Source organism: Geotrypetes seraphini, chromosome 13 (assembly GCF_902459505.1).
Source record: "Geotrypetes seraphini chromosome 13, aGeoSer1.1, whole genome shotgun sequence".
NCBI classification, from domain to species: Eukaryota; Metazoa; Chordata; class Amphibia; order Gymnophiona; family Dermophiidae; genus Geotrypetes; species Geotrypetes seraphini.
The window spans coordinates 68,585,150-68,609,065 of NC_047096.1; the positions used below are offsets into that span (position 1 = coordinate 68,585,150).

General features: G+C 45.0%; 2 protein-coding genes across 4 annotated transcripts in view; one reads left to right on the forward strand and one right to left on the reverse strand.

Annotated features, from left to right (window-relative positions):
- The window catches only part of KLHL10 (kelch like family member 10), a 43,689-nt gene extending 42,724 nt beyond the window's left edge, over positions 1-965 (forward strand). For all 3 annotated transcript variants that reach the window (XM_033918231.1, XM_033918230.1, XM_033918232.1), the window contains exon 5: positions 396-965. In XM_033918231.1, coding sequence (XP_033774122.1) covers positions 396-770 — 375 coding nt within the window. In that variant the 3' untranslated portion in view covers positions 771-965. The remainder of the gene's footprint in view (positions 1-395) is intronic.
- Positions 966-12,759: 11,794 nt separating this feature from the next.
- KLHL11 (kelch like family member 11) lies at positions 12,760-18,034 on the reverse strand. Its single transcript, XM_033918229.1, has 2 exons — positions 17,510-18,034; positions 12,760-14,938 (listed from the first exon to the last, which is right to left on the reverse strand). The coding sequence occupies exons 1-2, from the start codon at positions 17,950-17,952 to the stop codon at positions 13,360-13,362; spliced, it is 2,022 nt and encodes a 673-aa protein (XP_033774120.1). The 5' UTR covers positions 17,953-18,034; the 3' UTR covers positions 12,760-13,359.
- Between the last annotated feature and the right edge of the window lie 5,882 nt (positions 18,035-23,916).

The following is a 23,916-nucleotide window of genomic DNA, read 5'->3' on the forward strand; positions in this document are numbered from 1 at the left end:
TCACTTTGCTCCTTAGGATCCAAACCATGACTACTGATTAGAAGGGTACCACTATTTAAAGGGTAAACAGGCTTCAACTAGGGGTTTCTATACAGCACTGCTGGTCTTTCATTGCTATTAAGTTTAGTAACAGCTGTCTTTGGACAGGACATGTAAAGTCTCAAAGGCATCAAACTACATCAATACAGGCCCCAGCACTTCAAACTAACCTAACCCACACTATTCATTCTAGTCATGAGTACCAAGCCTTAATTATTTCTGGTCTACAATGTAAGTCAAAATTAAATTCCACTAACAAAGCTGAGTTACATTGTTATCTGCCGTCAGTTAGCTGGCCACGATCTAGCCCATGCTAAATTTTGAAACTGGACATCAAACTCATTTGATATCTACAGGTGGGAGGCTTTGATGGAGCCAACCGACTCCGCAGTGCCGAGGCCTACAGCCCCATCACCAACACTTGGCGCACTGTGCCTACCATGTTCAACCCTCGCAGCAACTTTGGCATCGAGGTGGTCGATGACCTCCTGTTTGTGGTAGGCGGCTTCAACGGCTTCACCACCACGTTCAACGTTGAATGCTACGATGAAAAAACAGACGAGTGGTACGACGCCCATGACATGAGCATCTATCGCAGTGCCCTCAGCTGCTGTGTGGTGCCTGGCTTGGCCAACGTGCGGGAATATGCCGCTCGAAGGGACAACTTCATAGGATTATCACTGCGAGATGAAGCCAAATACTCCGCCTCAACAAGTACGCTAGCAGTGTGATTCTCTTCACTTAGCAAATAAAAAGGTTCAGCAGCAGAGAACATGTATTAAATCTATGCATTTTTTTTAAATAAAAGCAACTAAACACCATCGTGAAAGTAGTCAAAAATAAGTCTGTAGGCATATTTATTTATTACTCAATTCTATTTTTTTCTTTTCCCTCCTCCCCAGAGTGGCGACAATTAAAGGTAGCTCCTGTTAAGAAAAGTATTCAAGTGCTGTCGAACATTTAGAACAGAACAGTAGATATAAAAGTTTTAAGTCAAGAAGTGCCAAGGGTGCATTACATTGCTGTGACCCATCATGAGGACTGTGCAGTTTGATTTGTTATGCATGTCAATACTGGCTGTATACTTGTACCAATTCTTCCCCTTTGTGTCTCCTCCTCCCATTAAAAGGAAAATGGGTACAGCCTTCCAATGACAGATTCCTCCAGGGATGCTGTTCTTACTCTTAGCTCTCATTGCTAAGCATTCTGATAGTTACACAAGTCTCAGTAGGAAAGACCAGGCTGAAAATCCAGAATGTTTCGAACTGACAGGCTATATAATACCCCAAACTAGCTCTCCAAAACAGCAGCTATGGTTAGGGGCACCCAATACGATGGTTCTTAAGTGTACAGACATGACCAAATGAAAGCAGCTAGACTATTCTGCACTCTGTTTTTAAAACAAAAAAGAAAGTGCATGTCAGGCAAATATTTAAATATTAACAGTCAGACTTTAATACTGCTTTGAAATAGAATACAATTTTACAAGTTGCTGTTACTAAATTCTTTGTATTACACACACTAAAATAAAATATCGCTCCTGCTAGCATTTTTTCTAGTGGAAGGATGGGGGGGGGGGAGGTAGAAATATGGCTCAGCCTTTTAGTTTTAGCAGGCAATTCAAAATACATAAACAAAATATTTAACATTGAATTTCTTTAAAAAACGAGAGTGGCTGAGTTGAGAGATCTTGTTATTAGAACTTCCTCAGGACACACGTTGTCTTACAAGGTCACCTTACACCAGGGGTGTCCAATGTCAGTCCTCGAGGGCCGCAGTCCAGTCGGGTTTTCAGGATTTCCTCAATGAATATGCATGAGATCTATTTGCATGCACTGCTTTCAATGCATATTCATTGGGGAAATCCTGAAAACCCGACTGGATTGCGGCCCTCGAGGACCGACATTGGACACCCCTGCCTTACACCATTTATTCATTCATTCAATTTTCTATATCTTTCTCCCAGAGGAGCTTAGAACGGTTCACATGAATTTATTCAGGTACTCAAGCATTTTTCTCTTGTTGGCCTTGAATATGGATCCTTGCCACCCAAGTCTGTATTGCTACATCTTCCTTTATGAAAACTGCTACTGTATTTTATGCTCTATAAGACACACCCACCCTTAGAGGAGGAAAACCCAAGAAAAAAAAATTCCCACCATGCTGCCATGTAACCCCTTCTGGTGGTCTAGTGGTAGGCCGGGATAGGGTCTTATAGCGTGAAAAACCCATAGGCAACCCCCCCCCCCCCCCGGTACCTTTTAAAAATCTGTTGCTGAAGACCAAGCATCTGAGGCAAAACAAAAATGCACTTTTCATTGTGCCCCACCTCATCCACTTCTCTACTCTCACAGAAATAACCTAAAGCTCAGGACTCTTTTCACCCCCCTCCTTCTTCCTTCCTGCCTCTCCTTCCCTCCACCCTTACTCGCTCTCCAAGGTGATGCCACACGAGCATCTCCACAGCAACATCGCAGTGTCCCCTTTTATTAAACCGCTAGCGCAGTTTAATAAAAGGGAGCCTAAGAGCCAGACCTCTGCCCTATCAGCAGCAATAGCCAGTCTAGCAGGACTGAGCCCTCATCACCCAGCGACAACTGAGTGAGGACAGCTGCTTGGCGCTCCCTGACAACAATTTACCTCATCGTGGGATTTCTCCTGCCGGCAGCGCTCGCACACTCCAGACATACACCCAGAGCCAGTGGCTCCAGCCGCCGCTGTCACAGTAGCCCCTCGCTGCAGCCTAACCCTGTCATGTGGGGCGGGGTAGAAATACGAAATGTGTCACAGCCAATCAGAAAGCGCAAGCTGGCAAGTGCAGTTGGGCGATTATTGACCGCTTGCCTCCTGGAGTTGTAGTAGAGGTCAGCTGCTTGCCTCATAAGAACATAAGAAGTTGCCTCCGCTGAGGCAGACCAGAGGTCCATCTCGCCCAGCGGTCCGCTCTCGCGGCAGCCCATCAGGCCCACTGCCTGAACAGTGGTCTCTGACTAATTTTACAATTTACCTCTAATCCTATCCCTATAATCTTACTCTACTCTTATCTGTACCCCTCAATCCCTTGGTCCTCCAGGTATCTGTCCAGACCTTCTTTGAAGCCCTGTAGCGTGCTTCTGCTTATCACATCCTCCGGTAGCGCGTTCCTGGGAGTTGTAGTAGAGATACTGTGATGTTCCGGCCTACAGTTTTTCAAAAGGCTGAGGGCTGGAGAGTTTTGCTATGCGAAGTTGCGGGGGTGTTTTAAAAAGGTACGGGGGAGGGTAAAAATTTGCATCTTCACCACATAAGATGCACAGACATTTTCACCCACTTTTGGGTGGAAAAAAAGTGCATCTTATGGAGCAAAAATTATGGTAATTTCTCAGTGTGTACAGTTTTATAATGAATGTCAAATCACAATGTGGCAAGGCAAAAACAGAATGATATTGTAAAACACACTGTGATACTGAAGGCTTTGAAATCAGCTACTGCCTGAGCTTGCTCTCAAAGAATCCTTGTCACATGACTAAACGTCTATAATCTAGACATCTGGGTTAGCCAAGAATGATTTTTACTGAGGACCGATATACTGTCTAAAATAGCCAACAGTAATGCATGCATAGGTTCCTCCCAAAAAGCACAGTTACTTACCTTAACAGTCGTTATCCAGGGACAGCAGGCAGATATTCCCACACATGGGTGACGTCACTGACGGAGCCCCGCAGCGGACAGCCTCGAAAGCAAACTTGCTTGAAGATCTCAAGCTTTCGAGTGCTGCAGCACGCGCGTGTGCCTTCCCGCCCGAACTAGGGGGTGCATCTCCTGTGAGGATCCTCAGTTCAGATACCAAGCCAAGAAGCCAACCAGGGGAGGTGGGAGGGTTGTGGGAATATCTGCCTGCTGTCCCTGGATAACAACTCTTACGGTAAGTAACTGTGCTTTATCCCAGGACAAGCAGGCAGCATATTCCCACACATGGGTGACCTCCAAGCTAAGTAAAAAGGGATGGAGGGAAGTTGGCAATTCAAGAAAAAAGATTTTGCAAAACAGATTGGCCAAAATGGCAATCCCTCCTGGATAAAGTAACCAGATAGTAATGAGAGATGAAAGTATGAACCGAGGACCAAGTGGCAGCCTTGCAGATTTCCTCAATAGGAGTTGATCTGAGGAAAGCTACCGACGCCGCCATAGCCCGAACTTTGTGGCCCGTCACTCGACCTTGCAGAGGAAGACCAGCCTGAGCATAACAGAACAAGATGCAAGCAGCCATCCAGTTGGAGATGGTACGCTTCGAGATAGGACGTCCCAACCCATTTGGATCAAAAGAGATGAAGAGTTGAGGAGATGTTCTGTGAGGTTGAGTACGTTGGAGGTAGAAAGCCAAAGCGTGTTTGCAATCCAACGTATGAAGTGCCACTTCTCCAGGATGAGAATGCAGCTTTGGAAAAAAGACCGGCAAAACAATAGATTGGTTGATGTGAAATTCCGAAACAACTTTAGGTAGGAATTTAGGATAAGTATGAAGGACTACCATATCATGATGAAAGACCGTGAAAGGAGGATCTGCAACCAGTGCTTGCAACTCACTGACTCGGCGAGCTGAAGTGAGGGCAATTAAGAAAATAGCTTTCCAAGTGAGATACTTGAGGTGAGCCCGGTCAATAGGTTGAAAAGGAGGTTTCATCAGTTGAGCCAGAACAACATTAAGGTCCCAAACCACAGGAGGCGGATTAAAAGGTGGATGCAGATTAAAAAGCGGGAAACCATGGGATGCGCAGAAAGAGGTTTCCCATCCAGAGGCTGATGAAAAGCAGCAATAGCACTGAGATGGACTCGGAATAGATGTAGATTGAAGGCCCGATTGGGACAAGTGAAGTAAATAGTCCAAAACAGACGGTAAAGAGGAAGACATCGGATGAAGCTGACAAGAGGAACACCAAGCAGAAAATCTAGTCCACTTCTGGCCATAACATTGACGAGTGGACGGCTTCCTGGAAGCAAGAAAAACATCTTGAACAGACCGAGAAAATTGAGAAGGGTCTGTTATGTCGAAAGGTACCAAGTGTAGAGACTGCAGATTGGGATGAAGTAAAGACCGTTGACTCTGAGTGAGCAGAAAAGGAAAAACCCGTAGAAGTAGAGGCTCCCTGACACTGAGTTGAAGTAGAAGGGAGTACCACGGTTGTCTGGGCCACCGAGGAGCTATCAGAATCATAATGGCACGTTCCGCCTTCAGTTTGACAAGAGTCTTGAGAATCAGAGGAAATGGAGGGAAGGCATAAAGAAACTGCTTCCTCCAGTCCAGAAGAAAGGCATCTGCTTCGAGATGATGAGGCGAGAAAATGCGGGAGCAGAACAGAGGCAGTTTGAAGTTGCCGGGCGACGCAAAAAGGTCTATCTGAGGGGTCCCCCAGCGAATGAACACCTGACGAAGCGTGGGGGAATTGAGTGTCCACTCGTGAGGCTGCAGCAGACGACTCAATTTGTCTGCTATACAGTTCTGTTGACCCTGTATGTATACAGCTCTGAGAAAGATGTTGTGAGAAATTGCCCATTTCCACAACCTGAGAGCTTCTTGACAAAGGGAGTGAGATCCCGTCCCTCCCTGTTTGTTGACATAATACATGGCCACTTGATTGTCTGTTCGAACCAGTACAAACTGGTTGTGAAGAATATGAAGAAAAGCTTTGAGAGCAAGGAAAATCGCTCTGAGTTCCAACAGATTGATATGACACTGGCGATCTGTTGACATCCACAACCCTTGAGTACGGAGACCATCTACGTGGGCTCCCCACGCGTAGGTGAATGAATCTGTCGTGAGCACTTTCTGATGTGGAAGATTGTGGAACTGCAAACCTCTGGAAAGATTGGAAGAGAGCATCCACCAGCGGAGAGACTTCTTTAATAAAGGAGTTACCATTTTATGGCGAGAAGGCGGGTCCAGTGTTTGTTGCCATTGAGACGCCAGGGTCCACTGAGGGATGCGAAGGTGAAGTCTGGCAAGGGGAGTCACATGAACCGTAGACGCCATGTGACCGAGCAGAATCATCTGACGAGCAGAGACTGTCGAAAGGGAAGACACTTGCCGGCAGAGTCGAGAGAGGGTTTCTTGACGATTTAAGGGTAGAAACACTCTCATGTGGACAGAGTCCAGAGTCGCGCCAATAAACTGAAGGGACTGGGCTGGAACCAACTGAGATTTGGGGAAGTTTACATGGAATCCTAGACTTTGAAGACAAGAAATAGTCTGATGGGTCGCTGTTATAACCTCTTGAAGAGAAGGGGCTTTGATAAGCCAATCGTCGAGATAAGGAAACACCTGTAGCCCTCGAGAGCGCAGAGCTGCAGCCACCACGACCAGACACTTGGTGAACACTCTGGGGGAGGCGGCAAGGCCGAATGGCAGAACCCTGTATTGAAGATGAAGGTTCCCCACCTTGAACCTGAGATATTTGCGAAAGTTCGGATGAACAGGGATATGAGTATAAGCCTCTTTGAGATCCAGTGAGCACATCCAATCCCCCTGATCCATTAAGGAATACAAGGTTGGAAGCGAGAGCATGCAAAACTTCTCTTTGACTAGAAATTTGTTGAGAGCTCGAAGATCCAGAATGGGTCGCAAATCCCCTGTCTTTTGGGCACCAGGAAATACCTGGAGTAGAACCCTAGATTGTGTTGGGAAGGAGGTATCTCCTCCACCACTTGAAGGCGAAGGAGCGCCCGAGCTTCTTGAAGAAGAAGGGAAGTTGCGAGGACCTGGAATGACATTCTCTTGGCGGGTGATCTGGTGGTACTTGAAACAGGCGCAGAGAGTATCCCTCACGGATCGTTGTCAGCACCCAGAGGTCCGATGTAATACTTTCCCAACGTGATGAAAAAAGGGAACGTCGACCTCCAATGGGCAGAAGAGAATTTTGCAGGGAGGATGGAATGCTCTCTACCGGAATGTCAAAAAGACGGAGCCGGTTTGGTGGCAGCAGGCGCCTGAGATTTCTGAGGGCGTTGCTGCTGCTGAGGACGTCGAGGAGGTGGTCTAGAAAATGCAGGAATTGTTTTCATGGGATATCAACGAGGTGGAGGTTTATATGCCCAGGCAGTAGACTGCTTGGGTTTAGACCTGATCAGGGAAGCAAAAGAGCGCTCAATACTGAAAGGAATCGACAAAATAGAGCAGAGAAGATTATTTACATTGTCCAATTTGACACGGACTAGAGGACATGTAATGAAGCTAAGGGGGGACAGGTTCAGGACTAATGTCAGGAGGTTCTGCTTCACTCAGAGTGGTTGACGCCTGGAATGCCCTCCCAGAGGAGATTATTGCGGAATCGACCGTCCTAGGCTTCAAGAGCAAACTAGATGCATATCTCCTTAAGAGAGGCATATAAAGATATGGTGGACTATAAATTACGCCAGGTGTACACCTGGCAGGGCCTCCGCGTGTGCGGATCGCCGGACTTGATGGACCGAAGGTCTGATCCGGAGATGGCAGCTCTTATGTTCTTATGCTCAGAGAGCCTCTTGGTGGCAGCTTCAACTGAGTCGTCGAACAACTCATTTCCCTGACAGGGTAAGTTGGCAAGACAGTCCTGCAAATTTGGGTCCATATCAACTATGCGGAGCCAGGCAAGGCGGCGCATGGCAACGGTAAAAGCCGACACTCGGGAAGAAAGCTCAAAAGCATCATAAGATGCCTGCAACATAAAAAGCCTCAACTGAGAAAGAGTCTGAAGGATCTGTTTAAATTCAGACAGACGGTGTTTAGACAAGTCTGGAAAAAAAGATGGCAACAGCTTCAAAAAATGGTTGAAGTATGATGTAAAAACATAGTTGTAATTCAAAATTCTGTTCGCCATCATAGAATTTTGGTACAAGCAACGTCCAAACTTGTCCATAGTGCGACCTTCACGACCAGGAGGAATTGTTGCAAAAATTTTAGATGGATGAGCTTTCTTGAGGGAGGACTCCACTACTAAAGATTGGTGAGAGAGTTGTGACTGATTCCAGCTTTGATGGAATAGCAGTGACCGAATAAGGTGTCTCCATATTGCGGATGAAGGTCTGTTTAAGCACTGGTGTCATGGGCAAACGCAAGGTCTCCTTGGGAGGATGTGCTAGCTCCACGTCAGCCAAGTATTCTGGGGTATTTTTGGAATCTGAATGCAAGTCTAAATGAAGAGCTTGACCCATATAAGAACATAAGAACATAAGCAGTGCCTCCGCCGGGTCAGACCATAGGTCCATCCCGCCCGGCAGTCCGCTCCCGCGGCGGCCCGAACAGGTCACGGCCTGTCTGAGTCACCAGAAGGGGCCCCCTTGCCACCTTGGTTTCCCATTGAGTTCTATCTTCCCATCGAAGTCCCCACCCTCCGGTCTTGCACATGCACGACCAGAGCAGGCCGCGACCCCTGGTTAGCTTTCTATACCTGTGTTACATCTCAGCACCTCTCTCAGTATCCCACGATCCCCCTATCCCTCAGGAATCTGTCCAATCCCTGTTTGAATCCTTGTACCGTACTCTGCCTGATCACTTCCTCCGGTAGCGCATTCCAAGTGTCCACGACCCTTTGGGTGAAAAAAAACTTCCTTGCATTTGTTCTGAACCTATCTCCCTTCAGTTTCTCCGAATGCCCCCTCGTGCCTGTTGACCCCTTCAGCCTGAAGAATCTGTCCCTATCCACCCTCTCTATGCCCCTCATGATCTTGAAGGTCTCTATCATATCTCCCCTGAGCCTCCTTTTTTCCAGAGAGAAGAGCCCCAGCCTATCCAACCTCTCGGCGTATGGGCAGTGTTCCAGCCCTCTTACCAGCTTCGTTGCTCTCCTTTGGACTCTCTCAAGTACCGCCATGTCCTTCTTGAGGTACGGCGACCAATATTGAACACAGTATTCCAGATGTGGACGCACCATCGCTCGATACAATGGCAAACTTGGCAAAAGAGCAAAAGGATCAAGGAGACCTTCGAGGCCGAGGTCAAAGCAGGGGTCGAGGGCGAGGCCTTACCGCCCGAGGTCGCTCCCGATGTCGAGATCCGAAGGAGTCGAGATCGTCGAGGCCGAGGTTTTTTCAGGCTCCATTTTGAAGAGATCAATGAATCTGTCGCAGCGGCGGCGAAAAGCACGAGGCTCACAATCCTCTGGACGATGAGTGCGACCCAAACAGACTATACACCCACTATGAGGGTCGGTGATAGAAATCATCCTGCTGCACAAGTAGCAACATTTAAACCCGGTCACAGGCCAGGACATAGAAAAAATAAAGTCCGTCGAAAAAAAGGGAAAAGGGCCTAGGCCCAAGTCCGCGGACTCAGAAACAAAAAGAAACCAAAATTTTTTATTTTTTTTTACTTTTCAAACACAATAAAATAAACAAGGGAATAAACCCTAAGCACAGCGACCGATAAAAATAACAGCCCGCGGTGAGAGAAGGCAAATTGCTGTAGAGCCAGAAGCACAAGTCTTCTCAGCTCCGCGGAAAACAATGAACTGAGGATCCTCACAGGAGATGCGCCCCCTAGTTTGGGTGGGAAGGCATGTGTGCGTGCGCGCTGCAGCACTCGAAAGCTTGAGATCTTCAAGCAAGTTTGCTTTCGAGGCTGTCCGCTGCGGAGCTCCGTTGGTGACGTCACCCATGTGTGGGAATATGCTGCCTGTTTGTCCTGGGATAAAATGGGTTATTGCACTCTCCTCACACTACAAGAGAACATGCATTGAGGCACAAAAAAGCACTTGCATTTTCTGCCAAACAGTAAGTCCAGATAATTATAATTAACACATGGATGGCTTCTGCAAAGCTGAGCAGTAGCCAACATCTCCAACATGTAGCCAACATGTTAATAAACAGGGAATTCAGAATACATGGGAAAAAAGTTTAGTGGAGTTATATCTACTTATTTTATTTCACACAGTTAAAACTGGGTTAATACGTTTTAGAGATAAGGTGGAAGAAATGTATCCCACCTCGATAAGAACTGGATAAATGCTAGCAGAGGTATATGGCAAGAGGCACACAAGTTATTGCAGGAAAGATCAAGTAGGGTTTTTTTTTGTTTTGTTTTAACTAGTTTTATTTATGTTATGTTGAGACTGCATGACTTGCAAGAGCAACTGATGGGATTTGGAATTTTTCCTCTCTTATTGTTAAGTTAGGAGAGCAAAGAGTCAATGGAAATTAAAACCAAGCTCTGGAATGATAAAATTTAAAGTGCTTCAAAAACTGTCCTCCAAACTAATACAATCAAAGCAACAAAAAAGGGAAATAAAAAGGAATCATGTAGCTCTGCTACAGTAATATCAAGATTAGACATAGCTCGTATCTTGCACTTGATCAAAGTGACAGGTTAACAGAATCTGTTTGGTCCTTCAGTAAGGAATATACATCTTTAAAGCACAAACTCTTATTGAAAAAAAGTTTGCTAAAAAAAAAAAAAAACCCCAACAGATAAAGCCAGTCTTAGTGAGGCAGATTAGTTGTGAAGGGTGTAAAGTTCATTATGCAAGCAAAGCTACATAACAGTGCTGGCATTCACTTGTGACCCAGAGTAAACACAATTTACTATAGTCCATGAACAAATACTACAGTAAGGTGCACGTAAATCCTATATGCCACTTTTACCTTGGACTTCTTTTTGCTTTGGATTCAAGCAAATTCTACTAACCTCCAGTGCTTTTACCCAGCTCATGCTATAAAGCTATTATCCACCTGTCCAAAAAAAACCCCAAACTCAAGAAAATCTTTTTTTTTTTTTTTAGCCACTTGTGTAGTAGGGAGACTGGGCCTGTATTTACATCTTTAGCATGAATTTAGACATTGTGATGTCCCAAAGCAGCAGCAAAATTTCCATGGCTGTACTGCTTATTTGTAGTTCTTCACATCCACTGGTTTGCATAAGTAGGTGCAACTGCATACCATGTGTACTTAAAATACTCATAAGTATGCAAATCACGAGTAAAAGAAAATCGTAAAGCTATCCTTTAAGCACCTCCAGCTCATCTCTTACATACTTCACACAGATTACCAGCTTTCAGCTATGGTTGTCAGCTCATATCCTGCCCCCTCCCAGGAGTTTAATTTGAACATGCCACTGAAACTGCAACACTCAGTATCTGTGATATTCAGAAGTTCAAATGGCCGTTACATGCAGGAAACAACAACACACCTTCGTGCTTTGCAATTACTTACCGTTTCCTTCAGACAACCTAGAGTGCCTGCAAAGCAAAAGCTGTCAGTTCTTCATCCCTGAAATGCTTTGCAGATGAATAAGATCTAAAGTACAACATTGCAAAGCCCATCAGTGGCCAAGCAATCTACAGCTTTGCATTCAAGTTCCAAATCTCCCACTTCAAACACAAGGAGTTTTACAGTGCTGCAATTATCTAGCAGCACTAGGGGAAGGAGGAATAAAAAAAAGGCACCATCACAGGATTATAGGCTAAGCTGGTGGTTTAGGTCTAGAAGCAACAGGTGTTAACAATACTCTAATATGAAACCAAGGAATATTTAAACACATTGTTAGTGTCAGCTCTCTTGGCATTTTCTAAATGAACTCACTATTTTAGCAAGGTTAAAAAAAAAAACAAGGGAAAAGCATCACTGGTTCACTTTACATGCCTTCTTCAGAGTATCTCATTTTCCACTTTACAAAAACAATTCCTTGGTTTCAATACATGTGTTTCACATGTAATAGGCCAGATGTAGTCTGGGATTTAAGGAGGATGTGCTTAGCAAAAGGCTGGTCTCTCCATTTCTTGGTGCACATGAACTTGAAATACCAGGGTGAATTTTTGTTACCTTCCACAACAGATGCATTATAAACATACCTGAGTGGAATAGAAGATGTTACTATGCACACATCATCTTCGTGCGTTACAAAATGAACATCTTTGCTTTTCCAACAATGAAAAGTGCCAGGTGCAGATTTTGTTTAATACGTAGAAAGGTCTTTTCAATGTACAGCAAGCACTTAGAATCCTTGAAAGGACAGATGACAAAAACATTTTGACAGTCAGAAGCAAGCAGCAAGTCTAAATTTTCTTCAACTGAAAACATGGCTAGAAGACTTGCAAAGATATTGGTCTGAGATTGTGTTATAAATTATAGTAATGAAAAACAAAGTGCTTGGACTAGCTTTCTTTACATTTGACTAGACGCAAAATGCAGTGTGCATTTCTTTTATAGAAGCAAGGTCAAATGGTAGTGAACTGCATAGAAGTAAGTCTACACAATTCAATAATTTATGAGAAATGTTTAGAAACCCTAGATTTTATCTACTGTCAAAACTAAACAAAATAGTTGATCCAAGATCTCAAATCTCTCCCTTCATGTGATATCCTGTGTATCTAAAATTTCTATTCAGGATAAACAACTGCATATAGAGAAAAAAATACCCCAATTATAAAACAGACTATATTTTCAATTTATGTTCTCTAGATCAGTGTTCTTCAACCACCGGTCCATGGACCAGTGCCGGTCCACAGGGCCAGCATGTGCATCAGGCCCAAAACAATGTTCTTCAACCACCAGTCCACAGTGCGATTGATGTGGCATTATCTTCGAGCCAGCTCCCTCTTCCTAACTGATTCAGTGCACAAAGCCATGGGCAGTGGCTCCTATGGGCATCCTGCGCCTGAACCGGAAGCCTTCTCTCTAGCGTTACAACGTCAGAGGGAAGGCTTCCAGATGAGGCAAGGGATGTGCAAGGTACAATTAGTACTATTATGGGGGCAGGGTCTGCGGTGGACATTGGGTAGAGATGGGCGGGGTCTGGCCCACGACTTAGCCCCGTGTTCTTCAACCGCCGGTCCACAGAATAATTCTTTTATTTCTGCCAGTCCATAGGTGTAAAAAGGTTGAAAAACACTGCTCTAGATTATATGAAGCAAGAACTCCATTAAAGAGTTTTCTGCTATCAAACCATCCCTGGACATATCGAGATCTTGTTCAACACTGTGGGATCATTCTACTTTTTAGGAATAGGACAGTGATAAGTGAATGAATCCTACAAATAATATCTATCAATGTAAAACTTAAACCAAAATTAAATAAAATGGTATTAGAACGCTAAGTTTCCAAAATAGTTATTTGGTGCAATTAAAATCTTATATTACAATCAGCTATGCTATTGTGTAAGAAGGAATCATATGACTGGGTTTCTGACACTGAACAGCTTGCAAAGATTTTCCAAGTCTCTTTAGCAGCTATTTTGCTGCAGTTTAGTACTCAAAAGCCTGTCTAACTGCTACAAGAAATATGCAGACTTTAGTTTATTAAATCAAGTTCCAAAATAGTGTCTTCATTTCTACAAAATGGAAATGTGCATTGTTTAACCTGACTTGGTATGCAGAACTAGCACTCAATCTGAGATTGTGGCATTCTTCTCAGACTCAAAGCATGCCGATGTATCTCCTGCATCTGGCGGATTCTATCTTTCTGCCACATCAGATTTGGGGGCATGGGGTATCTCTGTGTCCCATGCAAGCACCTGTAAGGAATTCTTACATGACATGCAGTAGCTCTGCATCGAGGCTGCGGCATGGGAGGAAGGAGCATCCAGCGCTTTCTCTCAGCACAGTACCGATATGCCTCTTTTCTGTACTGCTTGTCTATGTCATCACTGTTTTTCCAGCCTCCAATAATAAACACATCATCCTTGTGATAACAGATGGCTGCCCCCTCAATTCCAAGTACCTCAGGAGGCAGGCTTTCAAGGATCTCATCCGGCACTTGGCCAGAGATCTTCTGCTTTGCTTCTTCATTGTCTATGGAGTAGTTCTTGGGACAACATGAAGCAGTGTGGTAGAAGTTTGTGTTGGCAATGGACATCTGGAAAGAGCAATAGTTATCAATAAGTGGCAGCGATTCCACATCCTGCCACTGCCTGGTTTCTGTGTCATACCTGCAAATGATAGTGCTTAGCCCATCTTCAATGTCTCCATTCACTGGTGTCCTAGCAGCAATATAAACAAAACGATCTTCTACACTCACTGCTTTGACATCTCGAAGTATCTTTGGGGCTGACTCTAGAGTATGCCATTTGTCCTTCATAGTATCATACAAGGTCACATCTTTAAAGCCAGGACTGAAGTTACCATGTCCACCTATGCTGTACAAATTACCCTTGATTGCACTAAGACCAAAAGAATGTTTTCTTGTTATCAGATTACACATCTGCTCCCAAATATTTCTATTTGGACTGTACCTTTCCACAGTCTTTGCAAAACCAGGTTCCATAGAACCAGCCACATATATATAGGAATCAGTGACAACAACAGCATGTCCATCCAGATGGTTATGAATATGTGGAAGATTCACCCACCTATCTTCATCAATGAAGTATCCTACACACTCGCTTACATAATCTCCCCCCTCTGAAACCCCTCCAATTACCATTATGACGTCCATGTTTTGCCCAAATCGAGGTAGGGATGGCATGAGTGTCAATGGCTGGAGATTACCCGATTGCAAATTTTCAGACCTCAGAGCATGACTCTCCACAGCTTCAGATACCAGAGTCATGCAGGCTTCATTTTTGACAACCAGCTGATCAGATTTCACATGTCTGGTGAGATAAGTCGGTTTCATCTGCGACAGTCTAAGCAATCTGAAGAGTTCCACAAAGTACTTCTCCCTTTCTTCACTGTTCCTCTGAATCCACTTTAACACGGTCTCAAAAAGGACTTCTTCAGAATCCACTGTAATTTCGGGGTCCGATAACCAGTCTCTGACAAGATGGAAAGGTAGTGTGTAGAATTCTTCATCTTGGATAACCTTAAAGAAGTTTCTTCGGATCATGTCTCCAGCTTTCATTGCCAGATGGCTCAGGGTATACATATGGGCTAAACTATGGATGGCCACGCAGTTGCTAAGGTTGAGTTTTTTCTTCAAAAATTCTCCACAGAATTCCTTTAGTCGGATTAACAAAAACCTTAAAAAGAGACAGAAAAAATAACTGAAGATCAGATTTGTACAGACTTAAACAAGGCATTAAATACAGCTGGGGTGTGCAACCTTTACACACCGAGGATCGCAAGAAATGTATCACCTCTTGCAGGCCAAAAGGCCACACATAGAAATTAACAAATGTGCTATATATTCATTGCCAACAAAACTCAATGTGATGACTAATTGAACATAAATTATTACCAGAATAGTCTGTTACTGCATACTTATGTCTTTCCAAAGAAACTGGCAACACTATCAAATCTTACCCATTCTTGTATCCTCTAACAGTTTCATTGCCAGGTGTTCAATATAAAATTGATTTGAATAAGTCTGTTTGCTATCAAGCGGTACAGGTTTGTTCTTCTCTTCCATTGGACTTTAAACAGATAAATACATAATCTCTCTTTTGCCTCAGTTTGAAAACTTACCCCTCTTCCTTTTTTACTAAACCACGATAGTGGTTATTAGCGCAGAGAGCTGCGCTGAATGCTCTGCACTGCTCCCAACGCTCATAGGGAGAGGGAGCCAATGATGCAGCCGGTGGGAGTGGCAAAAACATCTTGGGTGGCCGAGGGACCATGCTGAAAAACAATTGTGACAGTTGCTTCCGGCTGGGAATCTTTGCAATTTTGTCTGTCAAAAAGAAAATATGCTGACTGCCACAAAAAGTTGGTCTTTCAACTTTTCTCCTCATATCACTTGGTATTTAGTTAGTTAAATTTTTTTTCTGGTACGGGCTCCTGAGGAGAAAAATTATTAGTTTTTGTGGGGTTTTTTTTTTAGCAAGAAATGGTTGTTTTTATCTTTATATCTAAAGGAAGGAAATGTATATAGATATTATTTTAAAATTTGTGTGTGAGAAAGGGAGAGCTGCGACCTGACAGGAGCAGCTAAGAAAAAAAAATGAGTATCAATGGAAGGGGTGGGAATTCCTGCACATGCTCAGTACTTTTGCTATGGGAAAGCACCAAAGAGCTTCACCAACAAGCTTGTCTCCGGAGAACAAAGATTTAGGAGTCGGAGCAATAAACTTGGGAGGCAGCAGTGGACACTTTTCTTGCTTCTTCCTTCCCATCCTTCCAGTATTGACCCCAATGAAGGGGTGGGGTGGGGGAGCAGGAATCCTCTTTCAGATCACCAATAACTCTTTTCAGTAGCGTACCAAGGGGGGGGGGGGGGCAGTCCGCCTCGGGTGCAAGCCCTGAGGGGGTGCTCCTGGCCTTGGCATTCAGTCCCCCCCCTCGAAGGACCACTCGCCCCCCTGGCCTCCCCGCAGCAGGATCGCGATGCCAGCGATCCCTGCGCTGCTTTGGAGCTGCTTCCTTCGCCGCGGTCCCGCTCCTCCTCTGACGTCAGAGGAGGGGTGGGACCGCAGCGCAGGGATCGCTGGCATTGCGATCCTGCTGCGGGCTGCTTCGTAGGTGGTGCGAGGAGCCCAGGGGGGCGAGCGGTCCTTCGAGGGGGGGACTGAATGCCAAGGCCAGGAGCACCCCCTCAGGGCTTGCACCCGGGGTGGACTGCCCCCCCCCCCTTGGTACGCTACTGAAAAGAGTTATTGGTGATCTGAAAGAGGATTCCTGCTCCCCCACCCCACCCCACCCCTTCATTGGGGTCAATACTGGAAGGATGGGAAGGAAGAAGCAAGAAAAGTGTCCACTGCTGCCTCCCAAGTTTATTGCTCCGACTCCTAAATCTTGTAAAATGTTATTGAGGCCTGCAACAGAGTAACCTATGTCATGAAGAAGGACACAGTACTACTCGAAAGGGTCCAGAGAAGAGTGGCTAAAATGGTTAAGGGGCTGGAAGAGTTGCCGTACAGTGAGAGATTAGAGAAACTGGGCCTCTTCTCCCTTGAAAAGAGGAGACAGAGGGGACATGATTGAAACATTCAAAATAATGAAGGGAATAGACTTAGTAGATAAAGACAGGTTGTTCACCCTTTCCAAGGTAGGGAGAATGAGAAGGCACTCTCTAAAGTTAAAAGGGGATAGATTCCATACAAACGTAAGGAAGTTCTTCTTCACCCAGTGTGGTGGAAAACTGGAACGCTCTTCCAGGAGGCTGTTATAGGGGAAAATACCCTCCAGAGATTCAAGACAAAGTTAGACAAGTTCCTGCTGAACCAGAAAGTACGCAGGTAGGGCTGTCTCGGTTAGGGCACTGTTCTTTGACCTAGGGGCACAAGCATGAGTGGACTGCTGGGCATGATGGACCACTGGTCTGACCCAGCAGTGGCAATTGTTATGTTCTTATCGTTCTGGAAGAACTTACAAGCTCAGAACTGGTCGCTGCAGTCACCTTTGGAGTGGATGAGTAGTCTGTTAGTAAACAGTGGAATCCGGTTTGGATCTCTCTGCTGCTCATTGTGACTCTTCAGCAAATCACAGGTTAAAAAAAAAAAAGTACCAATAAATAACATGTAAACCGTTTTGACTGTAACCACTGAAAGGAAGTACTGTATATCAAATCCCATCCCTTAGGCCAGCTCCATCAACATCACCTGCTCCCCTCTTACCCACGCTTTAGCTCCAGCGTTTGTGTCCCCATTCCTCACCTGTCTGCCAACTCCAGCACCTCATGTACACTGCCGGTGCAGACACGGATCTTGCCCGTGTACATGAACTGGATCACAGCCTCCACCGTCTCCAAGTCCGGACCGGGTTCCGAGCTCCATTTGCGCATCTCCACGCGGCCGGAACGGGACTCTTCAAAGTGACCCGAAAGGAGCGGCGTGAAGTAGTCGGTGGCGGCGGCAAGCACGGAACGGTGCGCTCGAAACTCGCCGCCGCCGCCAAACGCCAGGGTAATATCGCAGAAGAGGCCCAGTTTGCGCTGCTCATTTTGCCGCCAAGACAGCTCCCAGCAGTGGCTCTCCGAAATAAAGTCCTCGGCTTCCGCCGAGGCGCAGTCTCCCGCTCCCACCGCCGAATCGTCACCTACAGCCTCTAGGACGGCGGGAGGCGGCTGCGGCTGAGGCGAAGCGCTGGCCGCCGCCATCTTTTTTCCCCCCTCCCCTATGCGCCACCCCAATGGACTCCCGAGGCGCGGCGTGATTACGAAACACTCATGCCCTTTCCAATGGCGAGTTGGGGTTCTTTGAATAGTTCCGCTTTCACGTACATCGTTGCTACGGTAACGACGCCCAGAGTACGGCGGCGGCTCCCACGTGCGGTCGTTTTATGGTTGGCAGAAAAAAACGAGCTGTTGATTTGTAGCGCATGAAAAAATAACTTGGAGATCGCGTGGTGCAAATCAGTAGTTTGCTTGCCTCAGGGGCCAAGTCCAAGTTTATTCAGTATTTGATGAATCGCTTATTCAACATTCTAAGCGACGTACATAGTATAATAATAACAAAAGTTAATAAGGGGAGACTGACAATTTCATGTTAAAAAAAACGAAAACAAAACACTTGAGACAAACATGAAGTATGAAGGGGAAGAAATGCAATTTTGAAAAGGCTAAAGGGGGCTTGAGCAACCCTCCAATACTGAGCAAATGTCATTACTCTGGAAAAGTTGGCTCCTGGGTTGGGTGCCTGCTTGGCCCACAACCTGCCTTTGAATCTCGCACTGGCATTGGTCAGGCAAAAGTCAACTAATAAACAGACTGGATATTCAAAGGATTTTAAAAGTAGAAATAATTATTAATGTACTCTCAGATATCCGCTGGGTTGATCATTAAAGATCTCAACAACCTCTTACTGCGGGATCGAATATCAATCATCGAGTACCTTTGAAAAATACCAAAGTGCGCTAAGTGAATAAATAAATAAATATATATAATGCACTTATCTTAGTGAGGCTTTTGGTGAAGCCGCTGTACCCTGAGGCTTTTGAATAAAGCCACTATACCCTACGGGGACCCGTTTCGCCCTATATAGGCTTCATCAGGGGTCAACGTTTTTTTGACTCAGGTTCACGTTGACCCCTGATGAAGCCTATATAGGGCGAAACGGGTCCCCGTAGGGTATAGTGGCTTTATTCAAAAGCCTCAGGGTACAGCGGCTTCACCAAAAGCCTCACTAAGATAAGTGCATTATATATATTTATTTATTTATTCACTTAATAATAATAATAATAACTTTATTTTTGTATACCGCAATACCACAAATCAGTTCAGAGCGGTTTACAGGTTAAGAGACTGTACATTTACAGCGAAGTTACAGCATATCAGAAAAACAGTTCAAATCAATTTATGCATTGCAGGTGCAGAGAATAGTTAACAATTATTTGGTATAAACTAGTGAACAGTTACAAAATGATCCAATAATTGTTGCATGGGGGGTGCAACCGGGGAGGGTAAGGGTAAAGGAGGGAGGCGAGGTTGGGATTATTTATTCACTTAGCGCACTTTGGTATTTTTCAAAGGTACTCGATGATTGATATTCGATCCCGCAGTAAGAGGTTGTTGAGATCTTTGATGATCAACCCAGCGGATATCTGAGAGTACATTAATAATTATTTCTACTTTTAAAATCCTTTGAATATCCAGTCTGTTTATTAGTTGACTTGAGACTACCAAGACTTGGAACATTGCGTTAGTTTATTGGTCAGGCAAAAGCCAGCTTCAATCTTGAACCAGTGGGTATTTCAAAACAGTAAAACCCAACCCTGCCCTGTTCCACACCGAAGCCTCATCTCTTCTTTCCTGCTGGGTCTGGAGGGCCTCTAAGCCTACGGGATGCGTGTGATGTTATAGGCCCTCCAAACATGGCTGGGCTTTCCAAAACCCGGACAATGGCTGGGATTCACTAACCTGCCCCGATACGGGCAGGTCCGATGAATTCAGGAACAAAAAATATGCAAATGGGGGCGATCTGAGGACCACCCCCCCCCCCCCATCTCCCTGCACGGATCGGTCTAGTCTATAGCGATCCCCGCGCATGCGCAGCCCATCTGTAGATGGTTTCACATGCCCGTCCGAGACACGATAATGTTCCCTGAGGTGTGTGCAAAAATATGCATGAGCGACAAGTTACATACTCCACAAATTTATGAGCAGGCGCAGAGGACACATTTAAAACAAATGTAGTTTATCCTTGTGCTCCTTATGTATTTTTAATCATCTATGGATATGTTTATTGTTCAAATGGTTTTATTTATTTCCCCAAATTAATTTTTGTTAAACGCATTGAAAATATTTGATATTGCGTTTAAATCAAAATCTCTTGAAACGAGTGCCCGTGAGATTGTGGGAGGGTTAAATACTCAAAACTTAGAAGAATAACAATTTACTTAAAGTTTTTGCTTCGCCAGCTTTCTGGTATCTTTACATACAGTGGCGTACCTAGCATATGTAACACCCGGGGCCCATCATTTTTGGGCACCCCCACCATCTGTACGAAAAACATGATTTTTAGTAACAAGCCACACGTCACACATGAGTACCTAGGAAAAGGCAGCATCTTACATATTGCAGTGAGCAGTACATCAATACACCCATTGTAAAACTAAACAAGCCAGACCAGCACAGATCAATCCTACACCGTCAATCCTAACAGAAAACCATGTCTTTCGAACACACAGAACACAGAAAACACCTTTGCCTAGAATGGAATATGTCAACACAAACTAACCCCTCCCCCTTTTACAAAACTGTAGTGTGGATTTTAGCCACGGTGGTAACAGCTCTGACGCTCATAGAATTCTGAGCATCAGAGCTGCTACCACCACGGCTGGCGCTAAAAAACGCTCCACAGTTTTGTAAAAGGGGGGGATAAAATAGAAATACACAGCTTCAACACTCTAGCTCAGGGATGCCCAAACTTTTTGGGCTTGCGAGCTACTTTAAAATGACCAAGTCAAAATGATCTACCAACAGTAAAATTAAAAAACACAAAGCACACTATACGCTGAGAAAATGTTAATTATCATTCCTATCTGGGGTTTTTTCAAAGAGGTCAAGGCTCTATGCAATGTCACCTCAGTAACAACCATACAAAAATAGACAAATATACCCCTCTCCCTTTTTATTAAACCACAATAGCAGTATCTTTCATCGCGCTCTTAGTGTTTTAAATGAATTTATGCAAAACATTCCAATAAAGTGCTTTTGTGCTAATAAAACTTTCTCACACTTATCTTTTTGATGTGAAAAGATCAATTATGTTGTGTGCCCAATGGGACCCGTTTCGCCATATTAGTGGCTTCTTCAGGGGTCTGATGGTAGCGTTTGCTGAAACAAAATGGCGCTGACCTTTCCAAACAGAAAATCTGGTAACCCAACTCCCAAGGGACCGGACCTCTGAGCTCCGAGACTGTTACTGCAGGCCGGCTCAGTCTGCTTAGCTAGAGTACTTCCTTGAAAGCCCCAAGACTGGCAGCCTTTACAGCACAAAAAAACCCTCTCCACCAGATGATAAAAAAACAAAAAAAATAAACACAAGCAGGACAGACAGGCTCCTACCACCTTGCATATAAAGAGAATAACTAGGGAAGACAGGACAATCCAGGGAGAAGTGGGGGGGGGGGGGGGGGCAAAAAAAAAAATTGTAAATGATGCTCTCTGCACACACTGTACCGGTGAAGGTGCATAAACTAGGGTTACCATACATCAGGGGAAAATCCAGACATGCTCTCTTTTTGGAGGACTGTCCAGGCACCTGGAGGTTTTCCAAAACCCAGCAGTTTGTCTGGGTTTTTGAAATCCTGAGGTTGGAGGCCGCGTCTGGAAGCTCTGTTCAGGATCCATTTTTATACACTTTTTCTAATGGAAATGAGCCACCTTTACAACTGGGGGTGCTATTGGCTACATTATCCCTACAGTTTTTCCTTATCATTTTAGAGCAGGGGTTCTCACTCAGGATATCCACAATGAATATGCATATGCACACTTTCATAAAAACATAAGAATTGCCGCTGCTGGGTCAGACCAGTGGTCCATCTTGCCCAGCAGTCCGCTCACACAGCAGCCCTTAGGTCAAAGACCAGTTCCCTAAGTCTAGCCTTACCTGCGTATGTTCCGGTTCAGCAGGAACTTATCTAATTTTGTCTTGAATCCCTGGAGGGTGTTTTCCCCTAAGCCTATGGAAAAGTGTTCTAGAGAACTGCACGGGAACGGGGACGACAGGGATCCCATGGATGCAACTTGAGCTGTGAGGCTCGTCTTCTTTTCCTACCTGCTCTGCAGTAGCACACATTGCCGACTGGAAGACTTCCCCGACGTCAGTGCTGACGTCAGAGGGAGGGCTTTGTGTCAGTTATGTGCAGCGTGTAGGGCAACGAGCCCTCCACGTGACTGACGCAAAGCTTTCTATCCGTCAGCTCTGACGTCGGGGGCTGTATGGGGTTTCCAGAGAACTCAGCACAAACATTGCTTCTCTGAACATAAAGCAGAGTTCATGGGCAGAAAATGCTTAGAAAGAGCCCCCTCTCCTTCTGTTCTGGTAATGTTTCTGGTTGTTTTTTTTTTTGGGGGGGTGGGGTTATAATCCCTTCCATTTGCCTTCTTCTCTCATCCTCTTGCATATGTTTTCACTGCTTTTAAAGATGTTTGAATTACTGCTGCTTGCTTCTTCCTTAGGACCTGCCAGAGCTGTAGTCTAATGAGCTGTACTCTCCGTGGCTTTGGCTCTCAGACTCTGCTTGGAAAATTGTACAGCCTTTTGTCATAAAGAAATGCTACTACAACTCCCCTTTTGGTTGTATTATTATCATTATTAATGAAGGAAGGAGCCCACTGGCAAGTGGAGTTTGAAACAGTGGGACAGATTGAAATGGATGCAAGAGAGAGGAATGTTGGACATAGTGGTGAAGGGAATGGAGGGAGAGATGTGGCATGGTGCTGGAGAGGAGTGATAGAAGGAGAAATGTTGGGCATGGGGCTGGTGGGCAGGGGCGAAAGATGCTGCACATGGTCCTGGGGATGAGAGAGAGATAAATGTGGACCATGGTAGGAGGTACCAATGGACAGCAATAGAAGAATTTACAGAAGATGGGAAAGCAGAAAAGAGAAACTGAGACTAACTATGGAAAAATAAGTTTCCAGACAACAAAGGTAAAAAATGGAATTTATTGACTAAAATATGTTAGCTTTGGGCAATGTATATATAGCAGATGTCTTTGCATTGTGTTCAAAAGAAAAGGAAATGCATTTCTGGTTTTATTTCTACAGTGTTGAAATACTTGCTGACCCTTGCTGTGGCTGGTGGGGAACCCCAAGTTGCACCAGCAGAGGGCCTCCTCTAGAGACGGCCAGAACTCCCCTCAACCAAGCGCAGCAGTCCCTGGCAGCATCCATGAGCCACTGAGGTGCCAGCATCTGTGACTCGGACACTACTGCTGCCTGCCAAGCTTGGCAAAAGGGACCCCTGGCCAACTGCAGAGGAAGTCCTCAGCTGAAAGCTTGGGGGTCCTCATCAGCTGAGTATTTCTATTTTATATTTACATTTGAGGCTCTGGTAGAAACCCGTTTACAAAGTATGTATTCTTCCCAATTAATATTTCCAAATTAATAAAGTGTCTTTGCTTATTTGTATATGGGTCTCTACCAGAGCAATTCAGTAGCATAATTAAATGAAATAACTATTTCTGAAGTTTATAGGGACGGGCAGGGACGGAGGGGATTCCTCGCAGGGAAGGGTGGGGATGAAGGGATTCCGCACAGGGACGGGTGGGATTTCTATCCCCGTGCAACTCTCTAGAGCGTTTCAGTTTTCTACCACTCTCTGGGTGAAGAAGAACTTCCTTACGTTTGTACGGAATCTATCCCCTTTTAAATTTAGAGAGTACCCTCTCGTTCTCTCTACCTTGGAAAGGATGAACAACCTGTCTTTATCTACTAAGTCTATTCCCTTCATTATCTTGAATGTTTTGATCATGTCCCCTCTCAGTCTCCTCTTTTCAAGGGAGAAGAGTCCCAGTTTCTCTAATCTCTCACTGTACGGCAACTCTTCCAGCCCCTTAACCATTTTAGTCGCTCTTCTCTGGACCCTTTCGAGTAGTATCGTGTCCTTCTTCATGT

Bases quoted from the DNA above. Each gene is read 5' to 3' on its own strand.
- KLHL11 (XM_033918229.1), bottom strand. From the start codon at position 17,952: ATGGCGGCGGCCAGCGCTTCGCCTCAGCCGCAGCCGCCTCCCGCCGTC. The intron at 14,939-17,509 runs GTGAGGAATGGG...TCTCTTTTTAAG, and splicing joins GTGCTGGAGTTGGCAGACAG to GTTTTTGTTAATCCGACTAA.